This window comes from Rhinoderma darwinii, chromosome 7 (genome assembly GCF_050947455.1).
Source record: "Rhinoderma darwinii isolate aRhiDar2 chromosome 7, aRhiDar2.hap1, whole genome shotgun sequence".
Lineage (NCBI taxonomy): Eukaryota > Metazoa > Chordata > Amphibia > Anura > Rhinodermatidae > Rhinoderma > Rhinoderma darwinii.
The window spans coordinates 56,822,219-56,845,535 of record NC_134693.1 but is presented as its reverse complement, the minus strand read 5'-3'; the positions used below and the strand labels follow the sequence as shown (position 1 = coordinate 56,845,535).

The 23,317-nt window shown below is 46.2% G+C and overlaps 1 protein-coding gene across 1 annotated transcript in view; it reads left to right on the top strand.

Moving 5' to 3' along the window:
• Nucleotides 1-23,317, top strand: part of LOC142657898 (uncharacterized) — a 95,796-nt gene that overhangs the window by 3,104 nt on the left and 69,375 nt on the right. Inside the window, exons 2-4 of the mRNA XM_075833419.1 lie at nucleotides 18,702-18,905; nucleotides 22,288-22,359; nucleotides 23,006-23,218. Coding sequence (XP_075689534.1) covers nucleotides 18,702-18,905; nucleotides 22,288-22,359; nucleotides 23,006-23,218 — 489 coding nt within the window. The remainder of the gene's footprint in view (nucleotides 1-18,701; nucleotides 18,906-22,287; nucleotides 22,360-23,005; nucleotides 23,219-23,317) is intronic.

Below are 23,317 nucleotides of genomic sequence, written 5' to 3'. Positions count from 1 at the left end.
GGCTAAGTTGCTTTACGAAGGGTTTCGTGTTGGTTTTGTTATTCCTCCGCCTCCTTATGAGGTTCCGGTTACGTGGAGGAATTTAAAATCGGCTTACTTGCATGCAAAAGTCGTGTCGGAAAAGTTGTTAAAAGAAGTTTCGTTGGGCCGCATGTCGTGGCCGTTTGTTGAGTCGCCGGTAAAAGATTTAGTTGTGTCCCCGTTGGGTATTGTCCCTAAACGCGAGCCCGGAAAATTTCGTTTGATTCAACATTTATCGTATCCCAAGGGTTCGTCGGTAAATGACGGGATTGATCACGAGTTGTGCTCCGTAGTTTATACCTCATTCGATAAGGCGGTGGGGTTAGTGCGGGCTGCGGGTCCAGGGGCGCTGCTAGCAAAAACCGACATCGAGGCGGCGTTCAGGTTGTTGCCGGTCCATCCAGAAAGCCAACGGCTGTTGGGTTGTTTTTGGAATGGGGCTTTTTACGTGGATCGGTGCCTTCCGATGGGGTGTTCCCTTTCTTGTGCATACTTCGAGGCGTTTAGTAGCTTCGTGGAGTGGGTAACGAGGGGAGTATCCGGGGTCGACTCGTTGATCCATTACTTAGATGATTTTTTGTGCGTTGGCCCGGGGGGTTCGCCGGTTTGCGGTAATTTGCTTCATGCACTACAGAAGGTGGCGAGGGATTTTGGGATTCCTTTGGCGCCGGAAAAAACGGAGGGCCCGGTAGCGACGATTTGTTTTTTGGGAATCTAAATAGACTCGGTGGCAATGGAGTGTCGTCTCCCGGCGGATAAGTTGGGTGCTTTGAGGCTGGAGGTTCGGCGGGCTTGTAGAATGAAGAAAATGACGCTGAGGGAGCTTCAGTCGCTGCTGGGGAAGTTGAATTTCGCCTGCCGGATTATGCCGATGGGGAGGGTGTTTGGTAGGAGGTTGGCGGCGGCAACGGCGGGAGTGCGTGCGCCGCATCATTTTGTGCGGCTCAAGGAGGAGCACCGAGCTGATCTTCAGGTTTGGGATGACTTCTTGGGCCAGTACAATGGTCGCTCGCTATGGATGGCCCCAGCGCAGGATACGAGTGATTTGAATATTTTTACGGATGCGGCTGGGGCGGGCGGTTTTGGAGCTTACGGGGGAGGTCCGTGGTGCGCAGGTCAATGGCCGGCTAGCTGGGTGTCCAGTGGACTCACGCGGAATCTGGCCCTGCTCGAGCTGTTTCCCATCGTGGTGGCGGCTACCATTTGGGGGGACAGGCTCAGGGATAAGAAGGTCCGTTTTTACTGCGACAACATGGGGGTGGTGCTTGCCATTAATAACATCACGGCGTCCTCTCCTCCGGTAGTTCAATTGTTGCGACATTTAGTGTTGGTGTGTTTGTCGTTGAACGCGCGGGTGGTGGCGGTGCATGTCCCGGGTGTACGGAATTGTATCGCTGATGCTCTTTCTCGCTCGCAGTGGGACCGGTTTCGGCAATTGGCACCGGGAGCGGAACGTCTCGGTTTGGCTTGTCCGGAGCATCTTTGGGATCTGGTATCGGTCCCGTAGAACAGCTGTTACAAAGGTCTTTGGCGCGCACGACGTGGAGTGCTTATGCTGCTTGTTGGAGGCAGTGGGAGGAGTGGGTAAGAGAGTTGGGTGACGTCAATACGGATAGAGACAGGTTAGTGGCACTTTTGTACTGGTTAGGGGACGCCTGGGAGGCGGGGTTTTCAGTGGCGAAGGTGAACCGGTTCATATCTGCGGTGGCGTTTGGGTTTAAGTTGCGGGGCTTTCAGGATGTATCGAAGGAATTTCTGGTATCGCAGGCTTTGAAGGGGTTGCGCCGAGGTAGGGTGGAGGCGGATAGTAGAAGGCCGGTGTCGTTTGCTTTGCTTAGCTCGTTGGGCGGTTCATTAGCATCGGTCTGTCGTTCTTCAGACGAAATGGATTTGTTTCGGTTGGCTTTTTCGTTAGCGTCCTTTGGAGCATTTAGAATAGGTGAGTTGGTGTCGCCAAGTACCAAACAGGCAGGGGGGCTGAGATCGGGGGAGGTGAGCCTATTCGCAGACTGGCTGGAGGTATGGTTGCGTCGGTCTAAAACTGACCAAGTAGGGAAGGGTAAACTGATAGTTTTGTTCGCCCTCCCGGGGTCGGTTATGTGCCCAGTAGAGTGCATGCGGGGTTTTACGCAAAACAGGGGGTCTCCAGATTTGCCTTTGTTACGTCATGTGGACGGGTCGTTTTTGTCCAGGTTTCAGTTTGGAGCTGTATTTAAAAAATGTTTGACGGCGGTTGGTGTTGCGGTAGGCTCATATTCATCTCATTCCTTCAGGATTGGCGCAGCAACAGAAGCGGGGCGCTGGGGGTTGGATGATGAGGGGGTGAGGCGTATTGGTCGTTGGGAGTCTAAAAGGTTTAAGTCCTATGTCCGCCCCCATATGTTATGATTTTTGTTGTTTACGCTTTACAAATGTTATATGGTGGTGCCTAATTGTTTTTTCCGTTTCAGATTCGCCTCCGTGTTTGGTGTGGTTGATGGGTCATTCGTACGTGCACTGGGGGGCTTTGAGGGCGGACGTCCGCCCGGATGGTCGCCAGTTGCGCATTCCGCGACAGGATGCGGTTGTGCATTGGCTGGGTTTTAGAGGTATGTCGTGGAGCAGGGTGTTGGCGGAATTCCAGACATATGCGCGGCTTGATAGGGTTCCGGAGGTCTTAGTGTTGCACGTGGGTGGGAATGACTTAGGAGTCCGCCCCTTTCGTGAGTTGGTGCGGGATATCAAACATGATATGTTGTGTTTGTGGGTATCTTATCCCAAGTTGGTGATAGTGTGGTCGGACATAGTCCCAAGAAAGCATTGGCGGTTAGCTAGATCTGTGGAGAGAGTCAATAAGGCTCGCATTAAAGTTAACCGGGCGGTGTCCCGTTTTGTGGCAAAGAACGGGGGCATTTGCGTGAGGCATAGGGATTTGGAGTCAGGAGTGGGGAATTTCTGGAGGAGTGACGGGGTTCATCTGACCGAGGTTGGCATTGATCTTTGGAGCTTGGCGATAGCAGAAGGCATAGAAAGGGCGGTGGTGGTGTGGAGGAACTCACAGGCTTAAGGTGGTCAAGGCCTGTTTCGCTGTGGCGGGGGGAGTCCTTGAGGCCAGTCAGTACAAAATGGTGGGGGGGTCGCATCGGGGGTATGCGTCCCCCAAAAAAGGTACATGGTTGAAGACTTCATCGGGTGTTATCCCTTTGAAGTGGTCTTCTGGTAGAAGGTATATCACTTGAAGGCTTCATCGGGTGTTATCCCTTTGAAGTGGACTTCTAGTGGTCGGTATATCACTTGAGGGCTTCATCGGGTGTTATCCCCTTGAAGTGGACTTCTAGTGGTTGGAGCCATCTGCAGAGGTGAACGGTGCTTCCGAGCTGGTTTACGGCTGGAGGTAATTGGTGGTTTGCAGATGGCTAATTCGGTGTGTTCTTAAAAAAAGGAATATCTGAAGGGGCTTCAAGGACTTCCTCTGCTCGGGTTAATGTTAACGTTAAATTGTTATTTACGATTCTGACCCATGTTGGGTCATGTGAATTATTAGGAGGAATTCTCTGGTGGATTCCTAACTAGTTATCCGAATGTTTCGGATTTAAATTGTTTTTATAAAACTGTGAAATTAATAAACGGCTGCTGTGGCCATTTCACATCCAACCTCGGTGTCATGTGTCTTTACTAAAGTGGGGGTGGGGGGATAGTATGGTCTAAGGTTAACACACGACTCTACTTAGGCAGGTCAAGAAGAGGCTGGACGCAGCCTGCAGGGATTAAGGGAAGCCGACATGACCGTCCTGGTAGGGAAAGGGTTAATTAGGTGAGGGAGAGTTGGAGGGAGTTGGAGGGGGGACGGGGAGGAGTTAAGGGGGACGGGGGGTCGTTACTGAGCTTCCCGCTGTTTTTCGGCATTGAGCCGGAAGCAGCGGGAGGAGTAACACGAAAACAGTAAGCTCCCACCCTCCCACCCTTGGTTTGTTACTCCTTAGGTCTTATGTACGTCCGTCTATGAGCGTTGTGTTTTATTTGTGTGCTTATTTAACATGTTTTTCTTTTTTCCGGAGTAGGTTCTGTTGTCATGGCAGCTGGCGGGGGGAGTCCTTGAGGCCAGTCAGTACAAAATGGTGGGGGGGTCGCATCGGGGGTATGCGTCCCCCAAAAAAGGTACATGGTTGAAGACTTCATCGGGTGTTATCCCTTTGAAGTGGTCTTCTGGTAGAAGGTATATCACTTGAAGGCTTCATCGGGTGTTATCCCTTTGAAGTGGACTTCTAGTGGTCGGTATATCACTTGAGGGCTTCATCGGGTGTTATCCCCTTGAAGTGGACTTCTAGTGGTTGGAGCCATCTGCAGAGGTGAACGGTGCTTCCGAGCTGGTTTACGGCTGGAGGTAATTGGTGGTTTGCAGATGGCTAATTCGGTGTGTTCTTAAAAAAAGGAATATCTGAAGGGGCTTCAAGGACTTCCTCTGCTCGGGTTAATGTTAACGTTAAATTGTTATTTACGATTCTGACCCATGTTGGGTCATGTGAATTATTAGGAGGAATTCTCTGGTGGATTCCTAACTAGTTATCCGAATGTTTCGGATTTAAATTGTTTTTATAAAACTGTGAAATTAATAAACGGCTGCTGTGGCCATTTCACATCCAACCTCGGTGTCATGTGTCTTTACTAAAGTGGGGGTGGGGGGATAGTATGGTCTAAGGTTAACACACGACTCTACTTAGGCAGGTCAAGTACAATCCAACTTCAATACAGTCTATAAGGTAATATTTAAAGTATAGCACTAACACATTTTAGTGGTGAACATAAATTAGTCTCCATTACCTGTGGCTGGCATGATGGCTATCAGTGATCTCAGAGAGGAACACCTCGATGTGCGTTTCGCAACCTTCGTCAGGACTCAGGAGGTCTGTTTTGAGCCTTCAGGGCCAGACACTGTTTAGCCATTTTTAGCATGCGATCGTTAAACTGCTAGAACTTTTGTATTTGTTGGGCTAGCAAAGTGATTTTTTTAACATCTTTTTTGCTATTTTAAATTTTTAGGCTTATAGTTTGAAAATAATAGTAAAAAAAAAAATGCTTTTTTAAATTTCAGCTAAATTTGTCTGGTAATAATATTTTTTTACCCTAAAATAGGCCTTTTATTTGTGATCGTCATTGTCCACTGTAAATTTTGATATATTACATGTCTATTTTAGGATAATTGGGTCAGAGCTATCATTACGACAATAATTGGTGTTGGGAACTTTTTTTAATGGGTATTTTATGTCGTTTTTATTTAACTTATTTTTATTTTATTTATTATGGCTTGTCTCTCGAAGTTCAGAAGAGACCCTTGGTGGCTTTATTTTATTTATTTTTCTGTATTACACCCTTCTTCTCCACTGCAACTGGGGCAAAGCAACCCAGGATATCAGCCTTCTTATAATGACTATTGTCACTGTTAGGGTTGTGCTGGGTCTAGTTAGACCCGGCAACAGACTTCCACTAATGGCATCCAACCGATTATGTGACCAGTCCCATGATCACCAGGACCAATAGAAGCAGCGCCCTCTATTCTATACATACCTGTCATTAAAGAGACTCTGTCACCACATTATAAGTGCCCTATCTCCTATATAAGGAGATCGGCGCTGTAATGTAGGTGACAGTAATGCTTTTTATTTTAAAAAACCGATCTTTTTTCACAACGTTAGGAGCGATTTTAGTTTATGCTAATGAGCTTTCTTAATGCCCAAGTGGGCGTACTTTTACTTTCGACCAAGTGGGCGTTGTACAGAGGAGTGCATGACGCTGACCAATCGGCATCATGCACCTCTCCATTCTTTTACACTGCACTAGCGATATAGTTATATCACTATGTGCAGCCTCATACACAAGCCCTAACATTACTACAGTGTCCTGATAATGAATACACATGACCATCCAGCCTGGACGTCATGTGTACTCAGAATCCTGACACTTCTGAATCTTTTCTGTGAGATTTACAGCAACTGATACGAAATCTCGTTTACCTCGTAATCTCGTGAGATTTCGTATCCGTTGCTGGAATCTCACAAAAAAGAGTCAGAAGTGTCAGGATTCTAAGTACACATGACGTCCAGGCTGGATGGTCATGTGTATTCATTATCAGGACACTAGTAATGTTAGGGCTTGTGTATGAGGCTGCACATAGTGATATATCTATATCGCTAGCGCTGTGTAAAAGAATGGAGAGGAGTGCATGATGCTGATTGGTAAGCGTCATGCACTCCTCTGTACAACGCCCACTTGGTCGAAAGTAAAAGTACGCCCACTTGGGCATTAAGAAAGCTCATTAGCATAAACTAAAATCACTCCTAACGTTGTGAAAAAAGATCGTTTTTTTAAATAAAAAGCACTGCGGTCACCTACATTACAGCGCCCATCTCCTTATGTAGGAGACAGGGCACTTATAATGTGGTGACAGAGCCTCTTTAAGCACAGTGTAAAAGCTATCAGAGCAGACAGAAGTGGTGAAAACTGAAAACTGCTTCTATTGTCTCTCCAGAGGGTGCACAGCAGTCACTGGGCAGCCAGCTAAAGCCTGCGGTGTAGATCTACTAAGGACCTCAACCGACTGCCCACCGTATAATTACCATGGGTGGTCGGCAACCAGTTAATTTTATTATTGAGTTGAACTGCCTTTTTATGATTTACCCTGATGTACTCTGCACAACTTACACATATATCTCCATGAAATCTACATTCTGGAAACGTGTGTAAGTTCAGTTGGACCCTGGTTCTTGGGGAATACTGTTTGACAGATTCTGGAAAGAAAGGCAGGGAGGCGCTCTAAGGATGTTGGTTACATAGAAGGGGATGTGTAGGCTCTAGAGGGACCTGTTCTCACCAGATGTGGAGGGAAGGAAGACACTCTTATTCGTGACATCCACCTGAGCCATTTTGCCTCAGCTGTATCTCTGCAAGTTGTTGGCATTATCACCCTTTGAAGTACAACATCTGCAGAGAGCGGCTAAATACCAATGAATAGCTGACATCTGTGGGAAACATCAAGGAGCTTCTAATGGACACATGGATTCCAAGAAGAAGGGGTTGTTCGTCACTAATGTCGGCTGTCCATTGTTATTAATGCTCTGTTCACCTCACGTGAGCCGTCAGTCAGATATATACATATACATCGATAATACACCTCCAATGGAAGGCTCCGACATATACCACTGTTTAGGCATACAGTCGCATACTGTACGTATTACATTAACTCTCATTATAAAAAAAACTTATACCACGTATTATACTGAATGCCTCTGTGTGGAATAGTGCTGCAGGCTACGCTATTCCATGCAGCAGTTAAAAAGGTATACAGATGTATACTAGTCTGATAGAGGCCTAAAGGACACTCTTTTGTCTTCCGTCAGTTGAATGGAGCCCTATGTATACGTTTTATGTATACAACAAAATTAAGGCCTAAAACGAGTTATGAACAGACACTAAGGGTCAGTTCACACAGTTTTTTTGTGCTGATTTTGACACAGAAACCACATTGGAATAAGCACCAAGAAACATCCGAAGTCGCCCCCCGATTAATTTCAATGGGAGGGCTTTTTTTCCCAGGCGGCTTTTGGCCGCTTGCCGGAAAAATCAAGCGGTGCTGCCTCTGATTTCTCATTGAAATCAATGGGAGGCAGAAAATCCTGCGGCGATGGGAGAAAGAGCATGCAGCTTTTTTTTCGGCCCGGGAAAAATGCCTCTGCCTCCAATTGAAAGCAATGGGGGCGAGTTGGGTTATTTTCTGGCGCTGATTCTGTCAAAATCAATGCCAAAAAAACTGTGTGAACTGACTCTAACTGTTGTCTGCAGATGTCGTACTTCAAGAGATGATGATGCCAACGATAATCAGTATACCAAGGTGTAGGTGCGCAGCTAAGAGGCTGTACAACATACTGAGATACAGCTGCAGACACCCGTACTAGGCAAAATGGCTCGGATGGATGTCACAAACTACATGTGACAAAGTCCTATACATCTGGATAGCCGAATGGGTCCCAGAGCAGAGAGAAGAAAACTCTTTTCCCACTATTCTGGACTTAGGGTGTCAGATATGTGGTGTACATGTTCTTAAAACAAAACGTGCAGCTCATACAGTATCAATAAAAAATAAGCCACTATACCACATACAGTGCTGTAAAAAAGTATTTTCCCCTCACCCGATTTCTTCTATTTTTGCTGATTTGTAAGATTTGAAGGGGTTATAACTGGTATGTTTGCCTTTCCTGTGTGGTCTGCGCCAAGCTGTTGTCTTACCGTGCTGTGAGATAGTATTCAGATAGGGTCAGTGAGTGTTGTAAATTCTTGTCCGTTGTCTATTCGTCTGTTAACTGCTTGCATGATATTCATCTGCCATCCACTCCATTTGTGCATCATCACAGTCTTCTGCTGCCTTCGGTGTTCTGTTGCACTTGTCCACTGGTGAGTTACTTATGCATTTTGTTTTCTGTCAGTGTTGATGCGTGCGTCACCCATGTGATAGCGATTGTCTGGTGTTGCGGTCTTGAGCACCAGCAGTGGCGTAACAGAAATTAGCCTTTGTGTTATTTTTGGTCAGTAGTGGTTTGCGCCGTATATCTCTCTCATGGATGCCATTTTTGCCCAGTGTCTTTCTTATTGTGGAATCGTGTACATTCACCTTAAAGTGTAACTAAACGTTTGACAAACTTCTGACATGCCCTTTTTCCGGAAATAAATGTATCGGTGTACGGAATCAATAGAAAGTCTCTGCGCCAGTACTCCGATACATCGGCTTTCCGGAAAAAGCCAGACAGACACGAAGCGGCTGAGCGCTCACACGAGCGCTTCAGATGCTTCGTTGTTGCGATTGGTGGGGTCTCAGTGCACGGATCCCCACCAATCCAAACTTCTGACATGTCACTATGACATGTCAGAAGTTTGTCAAACGTTTAGCTACACTTTAACTGAAGCAAGTGAGGACTGCAGTTCTTTAGATGTTTGTCTGGGGGGGGTTTTGTGATCTCCTTGATGAGTCGTTGATGCGCTCTTGATGAAATATGGTATGTCGGCCGCTCCTGGGAAGGTTCACAACTGTTCCAAGTTTTCTCCATTCTTGGATAATGGCTGTTACTGTGGTTCGCTGGAGTCCCATGAGCTTGAAAATCCAGGACATTGAACCGATGCGAAGCAGAATAACTAAGCATCTATTCACTGTCCTTAAAGGATTCCTAAAACAGTGTTTCGTGACACTGTGCCTCATCTCATAATTGTCAATTTGACAAAATTATTATTACTCCCATTGAACAAATATTCTGTGATATCCCTAACCGGTTCCAAAAACTTAAGCAGGGAGAAAATTACTGGATTTTCAAGCTCATGACCGTACATCCAAATGGCTTGAATGACATCTCAGAAACATCCCTTGATTAATAATAATTATACCTTTCGTAACTATATTTTTTAATATATTTCCACATATTTTCTTAAATGTGCTAAACTCAATGAACGGCTCATTTTAATATTTATATTGAATATTTTAGTGTACTTACCTTGTCCTGATTACTTTTAATTCCTCCAGTCCCTCTCCGTGTTTGCTGTCTGCGTTTTAATTTTAGTGTGGTTGCCTTGACTCCGGGGACGCTCTATCGAGTCCTGCAGCATATATACGAGTTTAGTTATATATATCTTTTTACCTTTATATGTAATTTCCTTGCTAATAGCTCATTTTCATACTACTCCAGTTATTTTTAACAAGTTTGTTCTGAATTGTACTTTATGTGCGCTTTACGATCTTGTTAACATCCAAATGGATGTCTAATACCTTACATGCGCTTCACGATCTTGTTAACATCCAAACGGATGTTTGAGATCTTATGTGCACCTCACGGACTTGTTAACATCCAAATGGATGTTTAAGACCTAATGTGCGCCTTACACTCCTGTTAACATCCAAATGGATGTTTAAGACCTTATGTGCGCTTTACGTTCTGGTTAACATCCAAATGGATGTTTCAAACGCTATATGTTCCTTCTCTAATGTTTTATCGTTTTTGCTTTCTTTCTTTTTAAAAAACACTGTTGTATATTACCATGCATATGTATTTTACCCTTTTGACTGGTACTTATATTTTAACTCTTAAACTTTGACCTGTGATGACGTCTCCGAGGTACTTTGACCCCGATCACATTGACGTTTTTTTTCTTAATTTGCACAAAATACGTGTGGGGTCAAAATGCATATTACAACCCTAGATTATTGCCTTGAGGGGGGGGGATTTTCAAAATGGGGTCACTTCTTGCGAGTTTTAACTGTACTGGTATCTCAGGGCCTCAGCAAACCTGACATGACGCCCGAAAACCATTCCAGCAAAATCCGTGCTCCAATGGAGGTTCTACCCTTCTGAGCCCTGCCATGTGCCCAGGCCACAGATTATGGCCTCATAAGGATATTGTAGTGCCCAGCGTGAGGTGTATGTCTCAGTTCGTACATGCTGGGCACAAAATATTAGGCACTATAATGGCATATATGTTGAAAAGTTTAAATTTTCACTCTGCACAACGTGCTGGGGATTAATTTGAAAAAATAAAAAACACCCATAGGGTCAAAATGTTCACTACACCCATACATTAATGTCTTGAGGGGTGTATTTTTCAAAATGTGGTCACTTCTCAGAGGTTTCAACTTCACTGGTACCTCAGGGACTCTGCAGACATGACATGGCGTCTGAAAAGCTGGTCGACAAAATCTGTGCTTCAAAAGTCAAATGGCAGTCCTTCATTCTGAGCCCTTCTGCTCGCCCAGGCAGCAGATTACGGCCACATATGTCATACCCAGGAGAGCCTGCATAACAATTTATGTGGTGTGTTTCCAGTTGCAAAAGCTGGGCATGACATATTGGCCAATGAAATGGAATAGCTGTGGAAAATTTGCAACTTTCGCTCTGTACCTTTCATTATGCATTAATTTATGGAAAATGCCTGTGGGGTCAAAATGTTAACTACACCCCTAGGAGAATGCTTTGAAGAGTGTAGTTTCCACAATGGGGTATTCTAGAACTGTATCCCCTTTCAAGGGCTATAACGCCAAGCCAGCATTAGTAGTGTTAAAGTGACTGAAACATATATGAGTAGAGGGAGGGATAACTACAGTACATTTTGGGAAGGCTGTCTGCAAGGAACAATGGGGAAGCCTGTCTGGGGTCATGTGATCCTTTTTATAATTTGTAAGTTGGTGGGTAGAACCATCATTTTTCTGTGATTTGGGCACTGCAAAAGTTTTGGAATTTAACAAATCTCAAATGTTGGGAAAATTCGGACCAAATTCGATTAGTGTAGAATCGATTTGCTTATCTCTACTCACTACACCCCTAGTTTCCTCTTAAATTCTCTAAAGAAGTAGACTCAAACCTGTGGCTCTCCAGCTCCATGCCCTAACAGCTGAAGAAGGAGGCTGGGAGTTGTAGTATTTTTACAACAGTTGGAGAGTCTCAGGTTGAAGACCAATGCTCTAGAGCAAAAACTTGATCTGAATACTTTAGCCATACTAATAGAAGGAATCTCTTTTATCTTCCAATACCTAGGATGACACGTTTGGCTGACTCTAGTAAATTTGCAAAGAATAGGAATATTAGGTATTAACCCACAATCACCCAAGAGCACCATGAATAGTACCGTTCACCCATCACCACCCTATGTAAAAATGTGTGAAGTAGTAAATATGAAAAGAGAATATCAATTTTTGGTGATTTTGCCATTTCTGCCAAGGACACCAACAAATTTACATACAGTGCAGTATTTTGTCAACAAGATAAATTAAAATATAGATGCCAGTTTCGGACGGACATATTTTAGTGTTTGTATTAAGGCCGCAATACTCGAACCTTCTATGGTTCTATTGATCCGAACTTAGATCCTCACAGGATTCTTTATTGATCTAAGTTTCGTTCAGAGACTGCAAGGACCCATTATCCACTTTACCTGCCCAGGACCTTAACCATCCTTCTTTGAATTAACACACCAACACCTTCTTTATGCAAATGTGGAAGTGGCCACAGCTTTATTATTATTTACAACCATCGGCATGAAGACATATATATATTTATTTATTTCCTCTCCTCCTGAAATGCCGATGCTCCCTGTCTCCATCAGGCATGTAGGGTGCTACCTCCGTCTTCATCTGCCGTACTTTCCGCCAGCTGTGACATCTACGAAAAAACCAGAAAAACGCCAGAACAAGAATATAACCGTAGAAAAATTTTTTAAAAAACAAAACCAAAACCACCAGGGGAGGGAGGGCGGGTGTTTCTTCCACTGCAGCTTGAAGGTAAGAGGGCTTCCTGCTCCAAACCTCTGCCTTATATCTTCTTAACCACGCCCCTCTTACCCCTTGTTGACCAATCCTGATCCTGGGCATTATTTTAAACCGTTCCATCCTTTCTTAACCCCTTGCAGTCCCTGACACTCTCCCTAGGCGCTTCAGTGTCTACAAGACTGCAAGGACCCATTATCCACTTTACCTGCCCAGGACCTTAACCATCCTTCTTTGAATTAACACACCAACACCTTCTTTATGCAAATGTGGAAGTGGCCACAGCTTTATTATTATTTACAACCATCGGCATGAAGACATATATATATTTATTTATTTCCTCTCCTCCTGAAATGCCGATGCTCCCTGTCTCCATCAGGCATGTAGGGTGCTACCTCCGTCTTCATCTGCCGTACTTTCCGCCAAGAAGGGGGAACTGAGAAACCTACTCAGTCCCCCGACCACCCCCACCAAGCAACGCCAGCCCTCTCTCGGCACCATCCAAGAGATCCAATAAAAAGATATCGAGCCCGATATCATTCAGATGCACTCCATCCGGTGCCAGCAGATCTGCATTATCACCCTCCAGGGATTGGTGTCGCAACCCGATCCCCCCTATAGAGCGAATGAACCGCGACACCCGCACATTAATTAACCTGCGCACTCTCTCCAAAGCTGCCATATTCCTCGCTCCTCGCCACACCGTGCGCGCCACTATTTCGGACCAAACTATCACGCAACGGGCGAACAGATCCCGAAAACGCGCCAAATCAGTTCGTATAATTGACAATAACTCAGCCATTTTCACTTGGCCGATATCATTTCCACCCGCATGGATGATTAGGACAACAGGTCCGTACGTGTGCCTTGTAACTGCCACTACTTCTGGCAGTAACTGCACCCACCGTAATCCCCGGACACCTCTCCAATGGACGTCGGCCTGTGCGAGGCCCAAATTCGGACCTAATGGCCTTCGACCCGCTCGAACCGCTGCCCAATGCACATACGAATGCCCCAAGATCCACACTTGGGGGCGCCGCAACCCTAACAAAGAAATTAAGCTACATTCCGGTCAAATGAAAATTACAGGCAGGGTTAACATAACACTCCATATAACAGGAAGGAAAAACAGGGGGGGGGGGGAAGGGGAGGGGGGGAAGGGGAGGGGGCGACCTTTCTTATGAAAACTTCCAGCTTACACCATCTTTAAAACCAGATCAGGTCGCACATATGACTTATAGCTATTAGAGCGCCATCTACCCAGACTCATGATAGCCGCTGAATCCAAGCCCAAGGCATCCGCCTCAGTTGCCGCACCTATCCTAAATGAATGTGTACCAAACTCGCCCGGCGGCAAACCTAGATACTTCAAGCCGGCCTTAAAAATCGCCTCAAATTGAAAACGCGACATCGCGGATCCATCCTGATGGATCAAGAATTGCGTCCCGGGCACTCGGACCAACACGAATTCCTGGACCCATTTTACCGGGCAATACTGCCCCCCAATCCTCCCAATCGACAGCCAAGCCCCCTTTCCTACCACATCAGTCTTTGACCTCCGCACACAGACCCTGAGAGAATCTCCCAACGTTACTACATCCGATCCGAGAAGACCACCGCTCGCACTTACTCTGTGCGGAACCAGCTCACTAACCCGCAAAGCGGCAAAGAAAGCCAACGAAAACGCCGCGCCGAACAAGGACACTTCATATTCATCCCGACACACAAAACATAAAACGGCTAGCAGCCGACCCAAAAGTGAAAAAGATACTGGCCGCCTCGTGTCCCTTGAACACGCCTCTTTTTTCCACCCTTTTAAAGACTGCCGAACTACAAATTCTTTTGTAACATCTCTGCATCCCCACAATTTTAACATAAAGGCCACTCCTGCTAAAAACTTGCTCGCCGTGGCCGCACTACCCCCTTCCTGACGTATTTGTACCAAACTTGCTAACGTGACGTCCAGGTGACACCCCTCCTGTGATGGGAAGTCATTCCCCGCAATCTCCAACCACCGATCCCACGCTCTGCAATGACTCTTCCAAGTCGCCGGTACCACCGAACCCCTCAACAGTCTCATAAGTTGTCCTTGACCAGGGCCCATAAGTGAAGGGGGGGGGACACCCCTTCTGCCAAAGCTGCCGGGTGCAATTCCCGAAACCGGGACATCTGTGAACGAGACAAAGCATCAGCCATCACATTACTGACACCCGGAACATGTTTTGCACGAAACCACACATTCAAACGCAAACACTTCAAAACCAACCGTCTTAATAAAGCTAATACCGGCAACGAACTAGACGACAACCCGTTCACCGCATGCACCACCGCCATGTTGTCTGTCCAAAATACAATCCTCTTATTCACCATCACGCTACCCCATAACTCTATTGCAACTATAATAGGAAACAATTCCAATAGCGTTAAATTACGTAAGACTCCCAAATCACTCCAATGCAAGGGCCAAGGGGATCTACACCAACTTCGGCCCAAAATTGCTCCAAAAACCATCACTTCCGGCTGCATCCGTAAATAATTCCAAATCTACATTAGACAACTCAGCGTCCTGACATACCGACCTCCCGTTAAACGAACTCAAAAAAGAATGCCAAACAAACAAATCCTTCCTCATACAAGAGGTTACCCTGATAAAATGATTTGGCTTCGAGATACCTCTAGTGGCTAAAGACAAACGCCTAGAAAAAACACGACCCATTGGAATTATACGACAAGCAAACACCAGCAATCCCATTAACGACTGTAACTGTTTTAACGTCACTTTTTTCGACCCCATGACCTGGTCAACCTGCGTCACTAGCCTTGCCAATTTATCATCTGGCAACCGAAAAATCATCCGCTCGCTATCTATTTCGATACCCAAAAATGACAAAACCGTTACAGGACCTTCCGTCTTATCCTCGGAAATAGGTACCCCGAAACGCGACATCACCTGTCGAAACACTCTCAGCAACGTGCTGCACAACCCAGAGCCCCCCGGGCCCACAAAAAGAAAATCATCCAGATAATGAATGACCGAGTCACAACCAGACTCCAAACGAACTACCCACTCTAAAAATGACGCAAACATCTCAAAGTAACTGCATGATATTGAACAACCCATAGGAAGGCACATATCCACGTAAAACCCTTTGTCTAAACAACAACCCAGCAGGTGAAAACACTCCGGATGAACCGGCAGCAAACGAAAGGCCGCTTCAATATCAGATTTGGCTAACAACGCCCCTTGTCCAGCCGCCTGTACCAACCTTACTGCAACATCAAAAGACGTATACGAAACCGCCGCCTCCGCCCTAGAAATACCGTCATTAACAGAACCACCGCGAGGAAAAGAAAGGTGATGAATCAGCCTAAACTTTCCTCGTTCCTTCTTTGGAACTAAACCAAGGGGGGAAACTCGCAGATTCGTATACGGCGGCTCGCTGAATGGACCTGCCATTCTTCCTAATTCCACTTCTTTTGCTAATTTTAGCCGCGCAATGCCCACATTCTCATTGATCGACTTCAAATTGTCAGCCAATGACAATGTCGCAGAATATTCAAAAGGAATCTCAAAACCAAACGAAAACCCGTTAGTGAGCACCTCTGCTTCCCGCCTCCTGTGGTACCGCTCTAACCATGGGCCCATCTCGAGCACGTTCACCGGCGTTCTCCGCTGCGCCGGAAGGAGGTGCCTTGACCGGCTGCTTACCTCTCCGGAAACACCGGAGCGCCGAATGAGCGCCCCCACAGATGGAGCATTCATGTCGAAATTTGCACGTGGCAAAGAAACGACAGTGGCCCTCATTGTAGAGCCAACAGGCACCTGTGGGCCTAGCGGCCGCAACTCCAGGGGCGGGGCCCGGTGCTGCGGCCGCACTGGGAAAGGGGCGTTGTTGCCTACTCCCTTGCGCTAAAATAAGCTGCAACCACACGTCCGTTGCCTTCGTCGCCCAACTAATATCAGGCGACAAAGCCAAACGTCGCCGAAATTCTTCATCATATCGCCACCAGGCCGCACCACCGTGCAGCCTGTGGGCGCTGAAAATTGTGTCAAAATAGACAAACAACTCGGCCCCTTTCCCAGGATAGCGTTGGCAAATAACATGAGCCAGTGTAGCGTAACACTGTACCCAGTTGCCAAATGTTTTCGCTACTTTTGCTTTCCTATCCGAACCTCTCTCAAAGCCCCGCTCCTTGTCGACAGTCACCTGCTCCACCGAGACCAAGGACCAAATATCCACAAATTCATTCCTCCAAATCTTGTCCTTGACCTCAGCTGACAAATGAGTCCCGAGAGGAGCGACTCCACAAAACAATGAATCTCTAAACGTCAAACTAGCTAAAGCATTCTCTTTCTCAGACAGGGGCATAGCTCCCTCTGGTGGCACAGAGGGACACGACGTTCCCTCATTCACTTTCAACCCAGCCACCACGGCTTTTAAAACAGAAATCAAATCCGCACCCGCTGCATTAGGTTTATTAAGCCATGCGTCACCGCAGGCCGACTCACCGCTCCCAGAGGTCCCACCGACTCCAGAGGGTCCTTCAGCCACTTGCCGCGGCACTGGAACCACGGCCTGCACCTCCTCCACCGGCCCGGCGGGAGGTACAACCTGGGACAGCTGCTCCTGATCCACCGACAAGCGCTGCACCTCCCGGCGCCGACTGCGTCTCTGCGGCCGTGAGGATCTCCTCGACGACCTCCTCCATGATCCGGATGATGCGGACGTCGTCGCAGACGAGGAGGAGAAACCATCGCTGGAAGACGAGGAATACCGTCGACCACGCCTCTTCCCGTCACCTGACCTGCGACGTCCATGATGGCCGTGCCGGCGATGTCCACCAGCCCGGCGTTTCCTCCCTCGCCTGGAACGCTCCCTTCTTGGACCTGCAGGAGAGAAAGATGACAAGGCAGGAGAAGGGCAAATAGCATCCAAAACACCCTCACTCCTATCTTTCCTAGCACACTCCCCCCCTGCCCCTGATCCGTGCTGACAGGGGCCCGGGGGGGACCGGGGTGGAGAAGCGACAGGCACCGCAGAAGCCCCCGCCCCCTGGCTGGGCTGCTTGCTCACCGTCCGCCTCCCCGCACCCGCCGCCATCTTCTTTTTTCGTGCGCCGCCATCTTGTGTCCTGGCTGCACTGCGCCTGCCAGGACGTCCCGCCCCTGTTCCCCCCGCCGCCAATTCTGGCTGCGTAGAGAACAGCACGGGGAAAGATGGCGCCGACCCCGGCTGCACACAGGCCCCAGAAGCAAGTCCCAGCTCCTGTGAACATGCCGCATGGTAAGCGACCATGTCGGACCAGTCGCCTGAGTCCGCCATATTCACCCCACTGTCACGATAGTCGGCCGCTGCCTCCGCGCTCGCATCAGCAGCTCGAGGCGGGTTGTACCGTGCCCGTGCCGGTTTAACAGCCGCCCTCTTACCGCCATGGGGAAGGACGCCAGCGCGACGAGTGGACGGGGGGGAGGGGGGCACTATGTCGACCGACGAAGCACCCGTCGACATAGGCCTAGGGGACCTGCTGGGACCACCGCATGACTGTGCAGCAGTCACAGCACCCCTCATAGCAACAGGGCTAGGGCTTAGTCTAACCGGAGGGCATGTAACGCGCTGCGGCCTACCTCGGGTAGCCGCTCCCGACTGTTCCATGCCCCGCTCAGCTCCTCGCCTCTCTCCTTCCTCCAACAGGGATTCCAGCCAGGCAGGCCCCTCTGCCGCTACCCGCTGTGCCACCTTCCGCAACAGTTCTTCTGCCATCTTCTTAACGACCACGCTCTGAATCTCCACAGCAGCAGCAAAGGTGTTTCTTCCACTGCAGCTTGAAGGTAAGAGGGCTTCCTGCTCCAAACCTCTGCCTTATATCTTCTTAACCACGCCCCTCTTACCCCTTGTTGACCAATCCTGATCCTGGGCATTATTTTAAACCGTTCCATCCTTTCTTAACCCCTTGCAGTCCCTGACACTCTCCCTAGGCGCTTCAGTGTCTACAAAGAACCACAGAAGGTCTGCACATTGTGGCCACAATACAAACACTAAATTTCAGCCGTCTTAAACTGGCTGTAGAGAGTGTTCACTTACATTGCAATAAGAGTGTTTGGTAATATGGAGATTGAAGAACTATGTCAGTTAAAAATTATTCCTTATGTGACCTTATTTAAATAAAAGAATAAGACTCTGTTTTTGCCCTTCATTCAAAAAATATACTACAATTTTTAAGTTTAAATTGATTTCTATGGGGCAATTGTATACCAGCAGTGTGTCCTTTTGAAATACATTTGCAAGGTTTACAACAGGAATTCTTTTTTTGCTATACGGAACATTGTACCCTGCAAAAAAGATAGTATAGGCTGTAATGAATGACTACATTGTGTGCAACATAATCTATCAGTGTTTTTGATTTTCAGATACAGAAAGTAATATTTGCTGCCATAATATACTTTTATGTACAGACTGCAAACACCAGCCATGATGAAGATTTTATTGACCCTACTGATATGGAGCATTATGACCAAAGCTCAAAATCACTGAAATTCACTGAAGATTTTATTGACCCTACTGATATGGAGCATTATGACCAAAGCACAAAATCACTAAAATTCACATTAAAGGTAAAGTAGTTCAATCATAAATTCCAGTTGTAGAGCTGATCACAAACAAAAAAATTATTTATTGCATTGGGATATATAAGCCACTATTGTAATTGCTTGTTCACACTTGTTGACATTTTGTATGCATTTTTAATCCAGAATAGGATCCAGGAAAGCAGACCTACAAGACCTTCCTTTATATATTTCTTCTGTTTAGGTTCCATTCTGGGTTTTGGCTTGAAAGAATGTGGCAATATCTGCAGCAAATCTGCACTGTGTGAAAAAGTCCTAAGGCCGGGTTCTCACGTGTCGGATACGCTGCGTAAAAATACACAGCGTATCCGACCTGGAACCCGCAGTACGTTACGTCCGAAAAACCGCACAACATTGTGGTGGGCCCCCTACCCCTCCCCAACACCACCAGACCCCTGTGCGTGCCTATGCCCAGCCACCTTGCCCAACAGCCCCCATGGATGCCCCCACAGTATAATGCGCCCCATAGCTCGCTCCACAGTATAATGCCCCACACAGTATAATGCCCCTATAGCTGCCCCCACACAGAATAATGCTCCCCATAGCTGTCCCCACACAGAATAATGCTCCCCATAGCTGCCCCCTCAGTATAATGCTCCCCATAGCTGTCCCCCCACAGTATAATACTACCCATAGCTGCCCCACACAGTATAATGCTCCCCATAGTTGCCCCCACACAGTATAATTCCCCCATAGCTGCCCCCACACAGTATAATGCCCCCATTGCTACCCTCCCACAGTATAATGCCCCCATACATTATAGTGCTCCCCATAGCTGCCCCCATACAGTATAATGCCCCCATAGCTGCCCCCATACAGTAAAATGCCCCCCATATCAGCCCCCATACAGTATAATGCCCCCGGCATATCATCCCCCCATACAGTATAATACCTCCCATATTAGCTCCCCATACAGTATAATGCCCCCATATCAGCCCCCCATACTGTATAGTGCCCCCCATATGAGCTCTCCATACAGTATAATGCCCCCCATATCAGCCCCCATACAGTATAATGCCCCCCATATCTGCTCCCCATACGGTATAATGCCCCAATATCACCCCCCATACAGTATAATGCCCCTCCATATCAGCTCCCCACCAAGTATAATGCGATCACACTGTGACAGGACTTCCTCTCGCAGGTCCTTTACCGAAGCCATGGAAGACTGAACAGACATCACCTCCAGCCTCTGCAGATTCGGATAAACATCCTGGCACGTCTGGAGACGATGTCTGTTGACTCTTCCGTTGCTCCTGTGAAGGACCTGCAGGAGGAAGTCCCGTCACAGCATAATCTCACGAGATCAAGCTGTGCAGTGAAACAAGCTGGGCATGAATGAAGAGAAGTGTATGATGCTGATTGGTCACTGATTGGTTAGCGTCATACACTTTTCTTTACAATGCCCACCTGGTGAAAAGTAAAAATAACGCCCAGTTGGGCAATTAGAACAAATTAGCATAAATTGAAAAAGGTTCATAACTTGGTAAAAAAAAAAGTTTTTAAAAAAAACCTCTTGTTATCTACATTGAAGCGCCTATTAGATTACGTAGGAGATAGGGCAGGTATAAACTGGAGACCAAGCCTCTTTAAATACAAGCCATTTCCTTTGCAGCTGTACACAATAAATCTTCCTTCCTGATAGCAATTTTTCCTTCATATATTATTAAAGAGGCTCTGTCACCAGATTTTGCAACCCCTATCTGCTATTGCAGCAGATAGGCGCTGCAATGTAGATTACAGTAACGTTTTTATTTTTAAAAAACGAGCATTTTTGGCCAAGTTATGACCATTTTTGTAGTTATGCAAATGAGGCTTGCAAAAGTCCAAGTGGGTGTGTTTAAAAGTAAAAGTCCAAGTGGGCGTGTATTAGGTGCGTACATCGGGGCGTTTTTAATACTTTCACTAGCTGGGCGCTCTGAAAAGAAGTAACATCCTCTTCTCTTCAGAACGCCCAGCTTCTGACAGTGCAGATCTGTGACGTCACTCACAGGTCCTGCATCGTGACGGCCACATCGGCACCAGAGGCTACAGTTGATTCTGCAGCAGCATCAGCGTTTGCAGGTAAGTCGATCTTACCTGCAAACGCTGATGTTGCTGCAGAATCAACTGTAGCCTCTGGTGCCGATGTGGCCGTCACGATGCAGGACCTGTGAGTGACGTCACAGATCTGCACTGTCAGAAGCTGGGCGTTCTGAAGAGAAGAGGATGTTACTTCTTTTCAGAGCGCCCAGCTAGTGAAAGTATTAAAAACGCCCCGATGTACGCACCTAATACACGCCCACTTGGACTTTTACTTTTAAACACACCCACTTGGACTTTTGCAAGCCTCATTTGCATAACTACAAAAATGGTCATAACTTGGCCAAAAATGCTCGTTTTTTAAAAATAAAAACGTTACTGTAATCTACATTGCAGCGCCTATCTGCTGCAATAGCAGATAGGGGTTGCAAAATCTGGTGACAGAGCCTCTTTAAGCAATATTAAGCGTATCTTTGACATTCGTTTCATTCATCTGAATGGGGTTGTTTCTGCAGCAAATACATAGATTTCTACAAGTTCCATTCAGAGTTCTACAAAAAAAACTCAGACTGTCGCATGTGAATCCACTCTTAAGGTATGTTCACGCAGCTTATTTTCAGCCGTTTTTCGTGCCGTAAACGCCCCAAATATGTCTGAAAATACGGAAGCTGAACACCTCCAGAAAACTGCCCATTGATTTCAATGGGAAAAACTGCGTTTTATTCCGACAGGACGTTTTTTAATGCGGCCGTTTTAAAAAACGGTTCATAAAAAACGCCCCGTAAAAAGAAGTGCATGTCACTTCTTGAGCCGTTTTTGGAGCCGTTTTTCATTGGGTCAATAGAAAAACAGCTCCAAAAACAGCCGAAAAAAAACACATCTAAAAAACGATTGATGCATAAAAAACGGCTGAAAATCAGAGGCTGTTTTCCCTTGAAAACAGCTCCGTATTTTACAGCCGTTTTTTGTTTAGCGTGTGAACATATCCTCAGAGTGCACTCACACGTAGTGTACTAGTACTGTGTCGTAAAAATACGCTGCATAAAACTACAACGTAGGCCTATAGGAAAAATATTCTGCAATGCGGACAGATTTCTCTAGTTCTTGAGTTGCAGACAATTTGTATAGGCATACATTGTTGTTTTCTGCAGGTTATTTTTAAGCTACAGAAATACAAGGCAAGTACCCCGCATCTGAACGCACCCTAATATTACATGCAGCTGCAGCTTTCTCCAGCTATAACAGTTGCATGAGACAAGCCCTTTAATATTTTATGTCCAACAAGTACTAGTATATGAAGAAAGCTTAGAAAAGTAACTTTGTCTCTTCTTCTTTTCAAACATTAAAGGAAAAAGAAAGTCACAAGATGTTTAAAGGATTGCTCCAGAGGCTAATGAAAAGTGCCGAGAAATGTGGCCTGGTTTGTATTAATAAGATTTATCTGCTGTAGATAATTCTGTACAATCGCTGTAGAGAGATTGAACCATCCACATAATATGTTTTAGTGTTGTACAATTTGTATGCTCAGATGTTTTTATAATAATACTAGTAGATGAATCAATAGAAATAATGTCCATATTTAGAAGATGCCTGTTCACATCAGCATTGGTTTCCGTTCATGGGTTCCGTTGCAGCTTTCCGTCGGAGGAACCCATGAACGGAAAAGCAAACGGAAACCAAAGCTTCTGTTTGGATTACCATTGACTTCAATAGTAATGCTTCCGTTGCAAATGGTTTCCGTTTGTCTCTGTTCCATAAGCTTTCCGGTTTTTAGCGGAAACAATAGCGTAGTCGACTACGCTATTCTTTCCGCTAAAAGAAACGGAAACCTTATGGAACGGAGAGAAACGGAAACCATTTGCAACGGAAGCATTACCATTGAAATCAATGGTAATCCAAACAGAAGCTATGGTTTCCGTTTGCCTTTCCGTTCATGGGTTCTTCCGACGGAAAGCTGCAGCGAACCCATGAACGTAAACCAACGCTGATTTGAACGTAGCCTAAATCATTTAAAACTGCTGTAATTTTTTTTATTATAAAACAAACCTATTCTTGATTTTATAAAGGACGACGTGGAAAATCTTTATGACGCTGAAGTGATTTTAACAAGACAAGCACACATTGAAATCTCCAATTTCCTGAAAGATAGACCCTGTGATCCAGGGGTATTAGAAGATCATCTTAGTACAATTCTTTTTAACTTCAAGAAACACAATGAGGATGAATGGAAATTAAAATTTAAAGAATTCTTTCAAATGGATATTACCAAAGTGCAGAAGGTAAGAAATTAGAATTTTCAGGAGTGAACCCACTATTCTTCTACTTATAGCTATCATTGCTTCGTTAACTGTAACAGACCCAGGAAAGGTAAGTATGAC